A 17,530-nucleotide genomic window follows, 5' to 3' on the forward strand; every position below is an offset into this window, starting at 1 on the left:
ATTAAGTATCATTAGCTCTAACAATGCATGAAAATCTTCTGAAAATTATTATTAATTCATTTTCTTTTTCGGTTGAGTCAATCAACAACAGGTATCAAAGCCACAACAAGGGATCAAGAGGGAAAAAAAATGGTCCATAGATGATGAAAACCACACAATCCAATTTTTTACCAAAAAAATGTAACCCGAGTCAACTCTCGCATGTGATCGATTGGACCGGTCTGGTATGAACTTGAACCGGAATCAGGAGGTGGCCCAATGAATTTCTTAAACAGCAGAAAGTAATAAAATGGGGGGTTAATGCTGACCATTAATTGCATTCACACTTGATTTTGGAAAGGTAGGGTGAGGAATTCCTTCTCTTTCACGTCTGAAGAGAAAGAGAGAGATTCTTATTCCTTCATGATTTTAAGAAGGCAAGTGTGAGCTGTTGTTCAGTAAATGAGTTTGAGAAAAGAAAGCTAATCACGGTTGTGATTGATTCTTAAGACGAGCTGCATAACCCCAAAAGGAGAATTCTCTCAAATCTTTTTCTCTGACAAAGAAATCACAACTTATATATATATGCGTTTCTTGAGAATGAGGCTGAGGAGAAAAAGCACTCTTCATGTAACCTCTTCCCAGTTCTGGACATGAAAAGCTGTTCCTGTGTTGTTTTTGTTCTTGCATTGCTGTGGAATTCAATCTGGGAAGTCTTGTTTGGGAGTTTCATTAATTGCTTGCTCCAAGTCTTGCACTAATATTATCAGAACACAATTATTCTCCACACCAGGCCAGTAAGTTATTTCTGGTTTTAATTATCTTTTACATTTCCTTCATTTTAAGTTGTTATTTTGATATTTTGGTGGGTGATGTCTTGGATAAAATGCTGCTATTCTAAGTGAAGACTGCTTGTAGGAAGAAAACCACATCTAAACTGTTGATGTATATATTGTATATAAATTCTACCAAAAGAAAAAAGATATCTGTTATATAAATTAAGCTTACCAGACCAAGCAACCTTTTTGTTCTCCCAAATATGTATCATATAAAAAATAAATAATTAGAACAAAATGCATGTTCTACTAAAAGAATGAATAAGATCTAGTTTACATATACGATGACATGAAGAAGAAAACCACAGTTACAACTAATACCAACATTGTATGTTTTGAACCTCCAGCTCAACTCCATCAATGTTTTGTTACTTTAACTCCATCAATGTTTGCAGTGATTCCGGTAGGTTTGTAGTTGATTAAAAATTAATTGTTTGATTATCTTGATCAGGAATTTTCTATTTTAAAAAAGATTTAATCGGTTAGATTATCTAAAAATTGGTTTGCAATATCAACCAAATGGAGCTTTTTGCGATCAAGTGGGGTATGGAAAAGGAGAAAGGCTTTAACTTGGGATTTACCAAGGTGGAGGTTTAGTCTGACTCTATGGTGATCATCCAATCTATATGGAAGTAAGGGTGTCAATTGTGTACTGAAACCATTTAATCATACCAAACTGCGCCGTCTAAAATCATGTCGTACTGCACCGTTTAAAATTCAGCATGGTTCATAGCGGCTCACCCTAATCGACCTTAATTAGATTGGGCCAGGCCGGGTCTGCCTGATTGGCCCTATTATATTAACCTTGTATTCAAAAGAATAATGAAAATGCACTCTTTTAGAAACTCGATTTGGGAAATCTTCAAATGAAATGTAACATTCAAATGGTGACCAACCAAAACGATTAAATTCAACCCATCAACATAATGGCTAAAATATCCCTTAAAAGGAGTAACACACTTATTATGCTTGAATCTAACCCCTTCGAATGTTACGCCCGAGTCTAACCCCTCGAGTAAACCGTGGTTGATCCTACAAGCCGATTCTATAACTTGTTCACACAAGAAGAAGAGTGAGAGCGAGCCGACTCTAAGGTTGGTCAACCACCTCAAAAGGTCAAATCAGACTTTAAAATAACACTGCCCCGAGGATGGGGGTTGTAGTAAATGAGTAAGAACACTCAAATAGAGATAAGAGAGTAGTTGTACATTACCAGATCCAATGATAGGTGAGGGGTATTTATTTTGGAACTTGAGTCTTTGTGGCACTTGGATGTTCCAGCGTGTCCTAAATCTCCTCTAGAGTCGACACATGGTTAGTAGGGATATAGCATTTTGAGCCATTGTGTGGACGGGCCGATACTCCTGACACTAGCATTGGGGGGGGGCCCCGATCGGGTAAAGTCAACGTATCTTCTAATTTGTACCGGGCTGCATACATTAGGGGTGTCAATGGTTCGGGTGGAGCGGTTGGGGCCGGGCCTAATGCTTTGGTGCTGAAAAACACTGACCCAAACACGGCCCATTAAGAAAATGCCGGTCGGGCGCAAGAGGATGTTTGGGCTCGCGGCACGGGGGGGGGTTTAGAATTGGGTTTACTAACGGTTTGGGATCGGGTTTACTAACGGTGTGTTTTTAAACCTTGTTGATATCGAAATTTATCAAGAGTATGTGAACACATATAAATATTAAGTTATCTCCAAGTCTTTTGTGTTGGGTTCCCACAAAACCTTTTTTTACAAAGAAATAAAACTTATAGAACTATTATACAAAAGAAAGCTAGCATTTTGATGAATTTTAATGGGTTGTCTTTGCTTATTTTCCCCCCCTTCTTGACTGCACTTGTAAAAATGGATCAAAATAAAACATAAAAAGGATTTCAAATGATAATACACTTGCTAAATATTTACTAAGCCCATAGTCTAAGACTTTGACAAGCTTGTCTGTCTTGCATATGTCCAAAGCAAACAATTAAGGAAAACAAATAGATATTTGGGGTTTTCTTGTTTTTTACATTTAAATTTAAGTTATTTTATTTCTTTAAGGGGGGGGGGGGGGGGGGGGCGGGGGGGGGGGGGCCGGGGCCCCCCCCCCCCGGGGCCCCCCCCCCGCCGGGCCCCCCCCCCCCCCCCCCCCCCCTCTGGTCCTCCATCGGCTAGGGGGGGCATTGTTGACAATTTCCATGTGTCGCTTGATGTCCTTCCTGAGAACACATCCTTGGGCAAGGTCTAGGTCTAGTCATCTTCCTAGGGTCGACCACCCCCCACCCCCGGTCTGGCTCCGTTCAATCAGGATCCAGTTTGGCCCAAAATCAAGGGTAAAATCAACAAAAGAACTCATACATAGTACTATTAATGTCCTCAAGTAGATACATTTGCCACCTCATTCTCCATAAATCATAAATAGGTTAGGCTTAAAATCAAGGTCGGGTAGGAGTTGGACCAAGGGATCACCTCTAACATAGCCAACTCTGGCCCAAGTTTTGCACTCATCAACCTTAACCCAAGCATAGTGGTGAAAAACCAACCCGAACCTGTTCCGGCTTAGGGTGAGTTACGCTTGCCATGGCCAAATTTACTCCCATAATTTTTATACTTAAGGTCGGTTTGGGGTAGGGTGTAAATGGATAACTAAAATTCACTTCCGAATTCGCATCCGCATTCGTTTAGGGGTATCCGGATCCGTCAAATTATTAATAGATTACAAATATGATATACCCCTTTCTTATTGATTATTATCCATTCAATAAAATTATCCGATTAAGTTACATATTTAGATTTTTTTTTAATTTTTTACTTGTGATGTGATTATTTTTCTAGATTTTCCACTAAAATAGCTGTCATAATTGCTAAATTCTTAAATTTCAAACCTAGTCCTCACAAATAAAATGATAAAGACGTAAACAGGTAGTCAAAAACTTATATTCAATCTGTATCTATGCCCATTTAGATGTATCTATGCCCATTTAGAAAAATCTACTTGAGAAAATAACAATCCAATTATCATCCGAATCCGATTGAATTCGTCCGAAAACTGATAGGATATTATCCGAATTTGTCCGAATATAATAGGATACAAATATGGTATTACCACTATCCTATCCGAATCTGGTCCGTTTACACCCCTATGTGGGGTTTCATTAATTTAACCTCAAATTAACCATAAAATCGAAATAACTATTTAACAAAGTTAATCAAACGATTATTAAGAATCAAACTCATGATCATGTAATCAAACACCCTCTAAGCAGCAATAACAAAATGCTCGTTATTGGGCATTTTGCATTCACACATGATTTTGGAAAGGTAGGAAAATTCATTTCCCTCTTCTGTTTTTCCTTTTTTTATTATTATAATTATTATTATTTTTGGTAATATATTTAGTTTCGGGTGAGAATCCCAGATTCCTTTCCCGTTTGAGAAGAGAGAGGTTGAGATCTTAAATGATTTTAAGCAGGTGAGTAATTAAGCTGTTATTTTGGTAATTAAATGAACTTATAGATAAACCCCTCATGGTTTTGGAATTCACTATGTTTTTGTGAGTGAAATCCACTGCACCTTGATTAATTTGGACATTCTTTTTAGATTACGAATCTAGGACTCTAGGTAGACTGCTGATTTGGAAAGCCCGAGACCTATTTTTCCATATTCAATGAAAGTCTAAATGTCCTAATAAGATATAACGTTGAGCCAGAGAATACAACTATAAAAGGAGGATTCTTTCTCCTGTGAAAAAATATTTCTTGATATACGTTTCTTGAAACGGACGACAAGGGGGAGAGAATTCTTTTCGTTTTGGGAAGCTTGGGTACCCTGCATTAAGGATTCTCATGAAGCAAAAGCGCTCCCGGTTCTCCTGTTGAAAAGTTGGACTTAGGAGTTGTTTTTATCTAAACTTCACTGTGGAATTCAATGTGAGAAGACTTGTTTTGGGAGTTTCACTTCAGAGGAAGTTCGTCACTGGTTTTCCCAGTTGTTTTCTGCAACTCTTGTACTAATCTTTATCCGATCGAAGGCAAGCTCTCCACACCAGTGAGTTATTTCTGGTTTTATATTTTCATATCTGGTCCATTAGGAGTAATAGTAGTAGAGAGTGTGTGTGTGTTTTGTTTTGTTTAATCCATTTGATCAATGACTTATCGCATGCACACATTGGATTTGGTGATATCCCATGTTAAATTCGTCTGATCGATTGATTCTGATATGTTGTGTTCTAGGATGACAATATCGTCATGCATGTGTTGTTTTAATTAATCCAAGAGTGTTAATCTCTGCACCGGTTAGAATAAACACCATGAAATTACAAATTGAAACAGATTCAAAATGAAAACAACACAGAGATTTGACAATATGGTTCATGTACTAATGTGGTTAACTACGTCCATGGGCGAATAAGAAAAACTTTCTTCAACGTAGAAGAAAGAAAGAATAAAGACCTCTTAACCAACTGCCATAACAACATTACAAGAACTTTCACCAGAAACCCAAGGCAAAAAATTCCAAATTTCTCAGTATGACCTCATAAGAGAATTTAAAGTATATATAAATTCTATTCTGATCCACAAGTTTGACAACGAACATTGATGGAAGTGGAAGACAGCTACTAGAAGCGGTTTTCGACGAACTAGTAAATGGATGGAAGAAGTATCGAAGCAAGCATTCAAGTTTTGGAAGTTTGGACAAACTGTGATGATCTTTTACAACTTATCCCTAAACCTAGTGGACTAACTTGGCCCTTATAGTTAGTCCCAATTTTGCTCTTTATTTCTGGAAGCATGTCTAGTCTTAGATTTCGGTAGTTTCCCTCAGTCATGCTAAAACTAGTTGTTTTTGTACCCAGCCCTCTGCTTCCATCACAGATTTTGAAAATTGAATCATTTGAGTCGTTCACCAAAATAGAGAGAGATAGAGAGATTGAGTTGTTCACCAAAATAGATAGAGATATGGGGTTGTGGGGGGGACCATGGTCCAATTAAAGCACTGTTTTGGGTAGTTTAGTGATGATACCCATATTTGCTTTTGCATCCCCACAGGACAAGCCTCCAAAAAAAGCTAGCAAGGACCCATAAACCACCAAAGCTTCAAACAGATAACATCACACGCAAAGCCTCAGAAAGGAACTTGGCAGATGGATCCATTAGAGGTGGGACTAAGGAATTGAATTGTTGGACTTTGTGGTCCCTAAGGATTTGCCTTCGATTGACACATCTAGCTACACAGATTCTCAGATTTGAAACCCACAGGTTCGATTAAATTATAAATTTCATAGAGTCCTCACTTTCAGAACGCCATAGAGAATCAGATGCTAAACTTGTCTTTAACTGTACATTTAGGTGTTCAATCTTTTGAAGGTAGACATTTAGGTGTTCAATCTTTAACTTGTCTTTAACTGTACATTTATGTTCATTAGATTAAGTCAAGGCACCAACCAATGAAGGAAGTAGAGAACCCAATCGATCCCTTAGCAGATCTTAACAATTCAAACTGGATGAGATTACAAACACTCCAACCTCTAGTTTGATTTCTCCTATTCAATCTCAGGTAGCAAACGATAAATAGCATTCATTCCTTGCATCACCTTATTAGGAGGAGTTGCTGTGCAAGTGCAAGGAAGAAAAAACATGTTGTAGGAGATAACGTTTAATACTTTTTTAATTCAATGGTATCAAAACATATCAATCTTTATTCTGGTGAAGTCAAATCATATCTATTCATATGCACTGGAATTTCTTTCACCATGCATGAGCTGTAACTTTCACTAAATTATATAAAAGACACTTTCATTATCCCGAAAGTTTTCACTATCTATATTTTTATATATTAATTAGATTAAAGAACACAGTTTCACACTCCCTTCACCGTTTTGATTTCTTTTTTTCAATTGGAAAAGAAAAACTTTATGAATGACCAAAACTCACACAAAAAACATAGGCTTTAATTGCTTGGTCTACAGTCTGAATACTCATCTTGTGATAAGTTTGAGGCTTCGAGCTTAGCAGATAAGTTTTGTTTGAAATGAACCTCATTTTTGGTATTCCATACCAAATAGCAAGTTATCATGATAATATTAAAAATCCAGATAAGACTTTAGGGTTGATTATTTTGTGAGGTTTTTAGACTCTGTTGGGGTTTCATTAAAAATATGAATGCACCAATCAATCAAAAAATGCACTGTAAGTTTGTCCGTCCTCAACCACAAATGATTAAGCCAAGAGGAGCCAAAGAACATAAAAGTTATAGATTCTCTATGATTTTTATAAAAACTGCATGTTTTATCAATTGAAGTCCATTTACTTAAGATAGACCCTATAGGAATTCCTCCATTCAACAGCCTCCAGAAATAGATTTTAGGCTTTTACTTCACTGTTTCAATGAAACAAGAAAAACCTATTTATTTATTGAACCCATAACACACAAATGATTCTATTAATAAATAAAATAATTCACAAATGGAAAAAAGAAATCCATTCGAGAGATTTTTCTTTTTAATTGTAGGTATGATACTTGATTCTAAGAAGTTTGATCAATTTGTTTAGTATCCTAATTTATAGTTAAATAGGTTTAATCAAAGAAGTAGTTTATTTAACATGTAATTTATACATAAGCAGACCACTAACATCAGCAGATTGTTGAGTGTTATTTATTGTCTTAGATGGAAGTTGAATTATTCTAATTCGATTCTATTATTACTCTGTCATATTATGCAATCAATATAGACCTACATGAATAGTCAAGACCCATCATGAAACGAAAAATAGTAAGACAATTTCATTATTTTATTTATATTTCCAATTAATGGAGCCAACTCTATAACTAAAAAGGAATATTATTAGAAAGAAGATTAAAAATAAAAAAAAAAACAGGAAGAATGGAAAAATCCTGCTGATTAGTAACTTAATCATATAGTTTTATTTGATGTTAAACATTATCTTATTTTTGTAAGAAATAATGGACATAGGAATCTTAGCAACAACTCCAACGACCCAATGCAACCAAATCTAATATAGAAAAAATAAAACACATGTCAATTTATATTATTGATCGTATCTGGATATTTAATCAAATTTATAATACCATACTGTTTCTTACGATATGAATTGAAAAGACAGGTCCTTTAATATGACAAATTTCACACAATACATAATAATTCATAGCAAGAATTCATTGAAACAGAGAGAATCTCTTCCAAGACTCCTAACCATGGAGGTTGGACCATATCATTTATTTGAAGAAGAGTATTCTAGTGGAAATCATTGGTTGGTTTATCACTCTCCAGCCTGTCTCTTCCTTCAAGATCGTTGCTTGTTTTAAGGGTCAATTGTATCTGAGAATTTCACACTGGACATTTTAGTTTAGATTGGATGAAATATGCCAATAAGGTTAACTGTAGCTTCTTGACGAAAAAAATGGTGAATTCAGCTTGGCATCTACTTAAGGGTTTATTTTAAAAATAAAAGTAAGGTGATATAAAGAAATTAAGTTTAATTGGGCTTATTTAATGGGTTATTATTATTATTATTATTATTATTATTATATATAGATTTTTTTTTTTACTTTGTCCATTCCACTTTTAAGAAAGAAGATTTTGTCTCCTCGAAAGTTACTTGAAATTCATGAATGAGATAAGGTTACTTTGCAGTCATATCAAGAATATGGATTGCAAATTTTGGCTTTGTAAAGGAGTCTATTCTCTATTGCTTTATAACATTATATTTTTATCAATATCAGTCGAGATGGATGGGTGCACCAGTAGCGAAACTTATAGCCATATTATGGTTGATGTACATAGGCTATCTAGTTACCATCTTCATCCTTTGAGTTTAATTGAAATTGCATGGTGTTACATGCAATATCATATAAAAGAAATACTTTGTAGAGTAAAAACTAATGTATTATGTATGTGAAATGTCTTCAAGAAATGGTGAAATAAGAATATGAAAAAGAATTTATCACAAAAATAAAATGGATGATGCAAGTTGAGATATCCAGAACATGAATTTTAATGAAACATGAAGACCCATGGCCCAATGTGTAATTTAACCCCAAATCAAACAAAATGTCAAACATCAAAGAGGATAGAATTAGGGCTTCATCTGCCACACCTCCATTGGCGGCTTATATGCTTCCACTAAATGATCATATCTTTGGCATGGAAAGTAAGACAGTGCCTGTCATATTCTACTCTTTGAATTCTTTGGGTATTTTTTTCTTTCAAATTCAATCATTTATCTCAATGAAAAATTTTCTAATTTATCAAAAATAGAATTTGAGGTTAGATACAAATCATGTGTTCTATTAATAATATTAAGATATCAATTATCAAAATTCATATTCAATTCAGTATTACTAGAAGTCTTGTCAATGATGATGGTAAGGGAGATGAATTTTGACGCCTCTGGTAGGTGGCGCTTTCATTTTCAAGCCAGTTGGAGAAGAGAATCCACAGTCCTGTGGTTGTGTCTAGAGTTAATATATATATATATTGAATTTTCAGATGTTATTTCTCTGCTTGTAATTTTTCATTTCTAATTTTTAATACCAAATGATTTTCAGGTCAATTAATTCTTTCATGTAGCATTTGTAGTTGACAGCATCTCTTGGGAAGCTTCGTCCTCACTCACAGCTCACAAATTTGACAATAATATTTCTCTGTCAATGTTTTAGAAGAGAAAACTTGAAAGAAGACATGTTTTGCACATGTAAGCAAGGAAAACTGAGACCAATTAAGAGAAAGCAGACTCTGCAACAACCAGAGAGAGAAAGAGCCAAAGAGGCTTAATCAGTATTGAGGGATTATAAGTAACTTAGACATCACTTTTCCTTGGAGCTATTGTGTTTCTTCTTTCGATCTTCTTCTTCTCCTCTTATCAAGTTCATGGGGAAGGCAGCAGAACCAACAAGAGTGGGGGTGGCTGCTACAACAACGATATGTTTTCTTCTAGTGCCTGTTATATACACTCTATCATTCTACCCACTCAATTTCTGTAATTCATTCAACTTGCTTCCTATTTTTTATTTCTTGATTCATGTCTTCTTTTCTCAATCCATGTCAGTTGATTTCTGAATTGGTGCTTTGGGAACCAGTTCTCATTGAGTAACTAAAGAATTTTTATTGTTTGGTTGTGAAGGGAAGCAACTCCCAAGTAAGTGTAATTGTCTTGATGGAGGTGAAGCTCATGCTGTAAATATTGCTGTTGCTGCTGCTCCTACTCCTGTGCTCCTGCTCATGCTCCAGTTGTAGCAAGCAATGAAAGTATCAACCATGGCCGCGACAGTGAAGTAAATGATTCACTACCATCTCTGCTCGGAAGTCTATTACAAGGTTATTTTCCTTATCTCAATTTATCTCCTTCATTTCATCTCCCATTGATACGTGAGAAGACCTTTATCCATTTGACTGTTAACCTATCTTTTAATCAAGCTTTGTCATTACAAAAGGAAAAAAGAAAGGTGGCTGAGCAGTCATCCCGTCGGTCCACATGCATTTTTGGCTGGTAATGCTTTAAAAAATGATTGAGAAAAAGCAAATCACAACACATTTTAAGAAAAAATCATTGGAAGAAGGGGGAAAATTATATGGTAATTTTCATTTCACTATGGTTTTAGTCCAAATAAAATGATATTTTGCATTTCGGTCATAGCTAACAAACTCTTACAACTTTCTTGATTTCCTTTCTTCATCTGATAACTTATTCAGTTAAAAACTTACTCCAATACTAATTATTGGTATTTCATACATCTATTCAAGATTTGGGTTAGTTAGAAAAAAAGAAAAAAAAAAGATGCAAAGCTATTTTGGTCATAAAAACCACGGTATCTCCTTAATTGAATTTTTTGTTTTTTTTTGTGACATATCACTGGAAAGCAAATGCAACATGTCGTTTTATTTACACTAAAAATGTAACAAAGATCCTCATCTGTGATTCAAACTCCTGAAAATGACTTGAATAAATCTCCAAGGGTCCAAATGAAAATTATTTAAAATTTATTTATAATATTAAAATTACAAATTTATAATTGTAGATTCCATTACACTTCGGAAACTGAGAAATTTAGATGAATTTCAAACAGGGAAAGATCGGACGGAGCTAGAGACAACTGGGTTTTCATGTAAATCTGACCCAGAAAATGATGTTTGTGTTTCAAACCAACGCGTGTGGATGAATTCAGATATGGGCGCCTTGACCGTGTATCTCTCATCGTTGTCATCCATATCCAATGAAAGCCTGCAACTCCAACAGCAGCAGCAACAGATGCCACGCATGGTGAGACCATACGTGAAGAAAAACGATGAACAAGCTCGTCTGCATGTCAAAGAGATTACAATTCGTACGCCGCCGCCACATACTCAACCTGCCTGCGACGTCACCCACGACGTCCCTGCCCTCGTCTTCTCCACCGGTCTCATCGGAAACACATTCCATGAACTCAACGAGATGATACTCCCGATCTTCCTCACCACCCATCACTTCCGTTCTCGGCTCCAATTCGTCATCACCGATTACAATCACAACTGGGTTAACAAGTTCCGGCGAATTCTCTATCATCTCTCCGACTACGAAATCATCAATGCTTCAGAAGACACCAGAACCCATTGCTTCCCTGGAATCGTCACTGGCTTACACTTCCAAAACGACAACCTTGCTTGCAAGAACAGCGATTTGCCCGTCAAGTGTTCGATGTTGGACTTCAGAAAATTTCTCAGAGAAGTATTCCACCTGAAAATCAAGAACGTTGCCCAGCTGAACAAGAAGAGAAATAATACTGATACTCCAAAGAAGAACCAAAAGCCAGTTCTTGTTCTTCTCTCAAGAAGTCACTCTCGCAGATTCTTGAACGAACGTGAGATAGTGAAGTTAGCTTCTGATTTAGGGTTTCGAGTGGTGGTGGCGAACCCTGAGCTGACGGCGAATCTAGATAGGATCTCTCGTGTGGTGAACAGATGCGATGTTCTGGTAGGTGCGCATGGAGCAGGACTCACCAACGGTGTGTTCCTGCCAGAAGGTGCGGTGATGGTGCAGATCGTTCCTCTGGGCCTCCAATGGGCTTCGACCCATTATTTTGGGATCCCAGCTGGGGAAATGGGGGTCCATTATCTAGAGCACCAAGTCAGCCCAGAAGAGAGCTCGCTCATTGATGTGTACGGTCCAGATCACCCGGTTATCACTGATCCAGATTCAATATTTCAAAAGGGCTTCACAGTTGGTAAGCCCATTTATATTGACGGCCAAGATCTCAAACCTGATCTCTCCAAATTGGAAGACACCCTTGTACAAGCGCTTGATTTACTTGAGCACTAATCATCCAATTTTGTATTTTAATTCTTTTTCAAACAATGGGAAAAGAATCTGTATATAGAAGTGTACATCGCTTTCATATTATGTCAAGAGAATTTTAAGAAAAATAAAATTAAATATTATTATAATATAATTTGAGCAAAAAGGGCAGAAAGGAAGCCGACACCTCCCTTGACGAAGAGTACAATGTGTTTTCTCAAAAATTTTTTTATCATGAAAATAGGGAGCTTCATTATGGGTCCCACGTTTTTTTTTTTTTTTTTTTAATTTATTTTTCCTTGTGAGCCACTCTATTTTTGTGATAAAAAAAAAACATTAAAGGAGCATTTTGTGCTTAAGGGGAGGTGATTCGAACTCAATTGAAAGGACTATGTGATTTTATATGTTGTGATGTGTCCAAATATAATTCACTACAAGAAAAAGAAATGGAACAGCTCATCAATGGATAGGATATTGGCGATTTGCTTCAGTGCTAATGCGCAGCACTGAGCTACAAATGGTCCAGATTTATGCCAGATTTCATCCACACCATTCGCAGCTCAATACTATGCATTAATTGCACAGAAGTGAAGGAATTTCTGAATATTAGCAGGGTTAGAAGATCTCATTCTTATAAAAGAGAAAACAAAGGACATAATAATCGAACTTAAATCTCCAATTGCTCTTATGCATATGAGATTTTTTTTAAGAATTAGTCGAGATGCATACAAACCATTAGAAAATAAAGGATGGAAAATCCATTGTCGATCTTGTTACAGTAAGTCTACAATTAACACACAAAATATATTGTTTTTTTTTGAAGCTATTGCTGCAAATGTTAATTGCAATTTTTTTCTTTATGAACTTTCCATTAAGTCAAATTAGGCACTTGTTCATCAATGCTCCATTAAGTCAGTCATGAAGTGTGAATCTGTGCATCTAAAATAATGGTGTTATGGGTTCTCATGTAAAAAAAGTAAAATCAATGAAGTTTTAAATTCTAAGCCTCCATTCCTCTCTACCCCCCACACTATTAAATGTGTTGAAAATTTTCATTTTCCATGTAGGTGGAGGATCATTTCCACCCAATTGCCTATCCTCCCTTAAAATCTGATACATGGTACATGGGAGGGTTTGTGTCAAGTCCTTTGTGAGGATATGGGGCATGGGTGATAGGCCACTGAGTGGTAAGGATTCGGATCCTCTAGAAGGGCCGAGAGCTCACTCATTGACGTGTGCCGTCCCAATCACTAATCCAAATTCCATATTCAAAAGGATTTCAATGTTGGAAACCCGTTGATTGCGGCCAGAATATTAGCCCTAATCTCTCTTAAGTTTCGGAAGACCCTTACTCAAGTACATGAATTTTTTGAAACCTGGATACCCATTTTATTTTATTTTTTCTTGTGTAAACTATGGCTCTTTTTTGTATCAATTTTCATTCTCTATTATGTCTATTGAAATAATTATAAGAATTCATTAATGGTCAAGAATGAAAAATAAGTTTGGTGTTAAAATGAAAATTTGTTATAAAATAATAGTGAGCAAGTGAGAAAAGACAGAAAAAGTATGGTTATAAAAGAATGTATATTAACTATTTTGCCATCATCTTGATTATAAAATTTTAAGTAAACTAGCGCATAAATAAAGAGAATGAAATTCTCTCCATAATTCATAATAGACAAAGAGTCTATTATGGAATTTGAAAGTTTTTTTTCTATTATTTTAAATAAAAATAATACTAATAATAAATGCCAAAAAAAATTTAAAATAATGAAAAAAAATTCTCATAATTGATATTAAAAAGAAACTATATAGGAAGGAAAGAGAGTTGTAACGTGTAGGTGTACATTGCTTGAAGTCTCTTCTCCAAAATATATAGTAAACAAAATGATAAAACTCAATAATATTTCAACAAACTTGAATTTTAATGGGTTACTACACTAACCTAAATAAAATCTCTAGTTTACTCGGTTGCATTGCCTTCTAATCTCACCTCTCTCACCTGTAAGAACATTTGATGATGAAAGCTTCACAAATGCAGAAGAGAAGACCTGGAAAAAGTATTCTTCATCCACTGCAAATTCTTCCACAATGGGTGCTGTTCTATCGTCTACTGAGATGATGGAATCAATGTGGAACAAGCCTCTTCCATTCATCACATCTCTGTAATACTGATTATCAAATATCAAAGAAGGTGATATCATTTCTCACAAATGTAAGGTTTGTGAAAGGGATTCTTGTGGGGCATTTGAGCTTCAAAAGAGCTTGGAAACCAAGATTGATTCTCTCTTCCTGGTGGAGCTGTTGCTGGTTATATAGTCTATCTGCAATATTCATGCAGTGACCAACACCTAGTGTATGTGCTCCTGCAATTCCAATACAAATAACCCACAACGAATCTTTGGATTTAGCTAGTTAAATCCAAGTTAGTTCCATGATTAAGTACTTAATGAATTGTTAATTACCTAAGATTGCAACTGACTCCTGGAGATTCATTCCTTTAGCCATGAAGATGTTAAGCAAATCATCAACGTTAATGCTTTGGGGTGGAAGATAAGCATCTGCCATTTGTTGATGACTAGAAAAAATAGAATCCCTTCTCCCAAGAGGAATCTGAATGAGAGGACCTCTTGAGTAGAAAACAGATTCCTTGGCAGCTAGAGCAATCACATCTGCACAAGAGACTTGACCAGGACACACAGCTTCCAGAATTGATTTTATGTAAGTAATGGACTCTCTCCTTCTAATTCCAAAATTTCTGATTGAACCCATCTCAGAGTTTATGTTCTGATCATCATGAGAATCCAAGAGTATCGATGCATCACATCCCTGTGGCCAAAACAAAATACTAATCAATAGTAAGTACCAATGCCTGAAATAGAGACTGCTAATGTCTTTTGAAAAGGATCTCAAATTCCAGGCCAACCGGTCGAACCAACCAGAACTGATGGGAAAAATCAAATCAAATCATTGGTGGTTCAGTAAACCAACCAAACCTATCGAAACCATAATCGAATCAGACCTCATAATAGAATTAATAGAAAGAAGCTTACGATAGTTTTTTTCGATTTGGGGGAGGGTTCAGTGGTTTAAACATGCAATTCCAAGTATAAAAGAGGAAGAGAAAATCAATTCTTTTTATGTATTTATTTATTTATTTATAGTGAAAAACATTAGAAAGAAAGCTCTGGAGAGTGGAGATACAGTTACATAAAGCCACCTAAATGTTTTTTATAGGGTAGGGGATTGAAATATGTTAATATTAATTTTAATACAATTCTTTAAATCAAGCAAAATGTGGATAAGAGAAAATCAACTCATTAGTATTTTTCCGGAGTCAGGGTTGTCTAGCTTCAACAGATAAAACATCGTGCTCCTTTTTTGTCTTTCTTTTTCTTTCGTTCTTCTTCCGGAGATTTCATTTTAATTTATCTATCGAAATTTCAAATCTATGGAGTCATAATTTATAAAATTAAATGTTTCGTTGTGGAATGAAATTTGTGGATTCATCCTAAAAAACTATTTGATTGACTTGATTTTTGTGAATGTACAAATGTATAGTTTTTTTGAAATTTATGGATATCACCACTTACCCATAAATCTACATTTATTGCACTTTTTACCTATGTGTCCAATCTTTGATATGTGAATCGCTTCTATGCCGGATTTCACGGTTTTTGCAATCTAGAGAGATTTTTCACAACCAACCACTTGGGGGTATAATCCCACTCTAGAGGTTCATGATTATCGGAAGCTACGATCGTTGACAGGGAATTTCTGTGAGATTGTTGGGGTAGCACCACGGAGGTAGTTTAGTCCGGCCCCCTAAAACATTGTGGCTCGAGTTTTTCTCTGGTTTTTTCCTTGGTGACTCTTCGTTCTTTACCTGGTTGGAGATTTTATTTATTTATCAAGAACTATCACATGATCTGGTTTTTATGGTTTTTGTTTTTTGTTTGGTTTCGGGGCGGGCGTTGCTTAGTTTAGGTGATGTTTTAGGTCAAATAACACTTCCTGTGTTTATTAGCCTCAAATTAGGGGTCAATGGTGAAAAACTCTCACAATTCTTTCACCCCTAGGAGGGAGGATAGCATCTGAGTATTGATAAACTCAGACTCTTCCTTTCTCATTTTATGGTTTCGGCCCATACGATAGTGAGGAATTGATGGATATGCTCTTAATGGAGGGGGTTGTGACTTGTGATGGATTCATGAAGTGATGAAACTCATAATAAATGAATGGATAACAATAGTTGCAATGGTGGTTGGGAAGAAAGATCTTGTAAAGTGTATCAATAAATGTGAATGCGTAGAAACCTAAAATGGGTGGGAATGAATAAGTAATTCAAAAACAAAAGAGTAAATTCGGTATCAAAGCATTATGGGTAACAATTATGTCTATTGTTCCTCAATTTTTTTTATTCCAACGTTGAGAGTTTACAACTCTAGGAGGTGTAAAGATAATCCGATCAAAATGAAAAGGAAACAAATTCAAATGAATAACAGTGAACGGTGGTGGCTTCAGAAGCGCAATATGTAGCAATGTAACAAGAAAATGTGGTTTTCATAGCCACAGGATTGTTACAGAAGAGCCAAAAAGCCTGAAGAAGGTGCATGTTGGCTTACAATTTGAAAGTATATGGATGGAGAGAGAGAGAGAGAGAGGAGTGCATATACATCATAATGGATGGTTACCTGAACTTGGCAGTCATGGAACATGAGGCGGAGGAAGGCGGCCGGAGCAGTAGGATCAGCAAGGAGAATGGGCAGAATTGCTTTCTTTACAATGTCTTCTACATCTGGACATGAATCCTGGTAGTAGTCATATGTGAGTCCAGCTCCTTCAGCAATCCCCCCTACCACAACCATCATCACTACTGCTGCTGCTACTACTAATGTAAGATCTTTGATGAGAGACCACATTTTCACTTTCCAGGGAGAGACAACACAAACACAGAAACACTGCCCTTTTTATCTTTCTCTCAATTACTCTCTGTACATCTACATGTGAAGGTGTAAGTAGATCCATAATGGTAGTCTTTTATGACATGAAGTGCTGAATAAATAAACGCTTGCACATTCATTAGATCCTGTGTGGAACTGTCGGTATCCAGTGTTATCCCTGCAACCAAGCTGAACTTACCTCATTTATTGTACAGAGCATGTGAAAGTGCAATGCTCATTGTTTCTCTTCTCCTTCTTCTTTGTTGGGAAGCGAGAGGACGAAGGTGAACTGCAGTACTTTCTGGAATTTACACTCCCCTGGATCTTGAAAGACCTTTTAATTGTGTAGCAACAACTACAACCATACAACCAAATGACATCTATGAGATGTTAACTAATAGCAAATGAGATGGGTACTCACCTCCACCCAGTTGTATTGCAATTAATGGTCAGCAAGTACTATAAGTATCTAACAAATCAAACATACAAAATTAG

The 17,530-nt window shown here is 36.0% G+C and overlaps 1 protein-coding gene and 1 pseudogene across 2 annotated transcripts; one reads left to right on the forward strand and one right to left on the reverse strand.

Annotated features, from left to right (window-relative positions):
- The first annotated feature begins 4,256 nt into the window (after positions 1-4,256).
- On the forward strand, positions 4,257-12,255 carry LOC149002767 (alpha-1,3-arabinosyltransferase XAT3-like). The gene is made up of 3 exons (XM_089138771.1): positions 4,257-4,270; positions 9,987-10,135; positions 10,885-12,255. Exons 1-3 carry the CDS (start codon positions 4,257-4,259, stop codon positions 12,111-12,113), a joined length of 1,392 nt encoding a protein of 463 aa, XP_088994897.1. The 3' UTR covers positions 12,114-12,255.
- A 1,664-nt stretch (positions 12,256-13,919) lies between these two features.
- LOC149002768 (peroxidase 29-like) lies at positions 13,920-17,463 on the reverse strand (annotated as a pseudogene). The gene is made up of 3 exons (XR_016170228.1): positions 16,787-17,463; positions 14,558-14,921; positions 13,920-14,458 (listed from the first exon to the last, which is right to left on the reverse strand). The product of XR_016170228.1 is annotated as a peroxidase 29-like (transcript).
- Between the last annotated feature and the right edge of the window lie 67 nt (positions 17,464-17,530).

Source organism: Hakea prostrata, chromosome 10 (assembly GCF_041222555.1).
Source record: "Hakea prostrata isolate BN-2017 chromosome 10, UWA_Hpros_2, whole genome shotgun sequence".
NCBI classification, from domain to species: Eukaryota; Viridiplantae; Streptophyta; class Magnoliopsida; order Proteales; family Proteaceae; genus Hakea; species Hakea prostrata.

Bases quoted from the DNA above. Each gene is read 5' to 3' on its own strand.
- LOC149002767 (XM_089138771.1), top strand. The intron at 10,136-10,884 runs GTTATTTTCCTT...AATTTCAAACAG, and splicing joins GCTCGGAAGTCTATTACAAG to GGAAAGATCGGACGGAGCTA.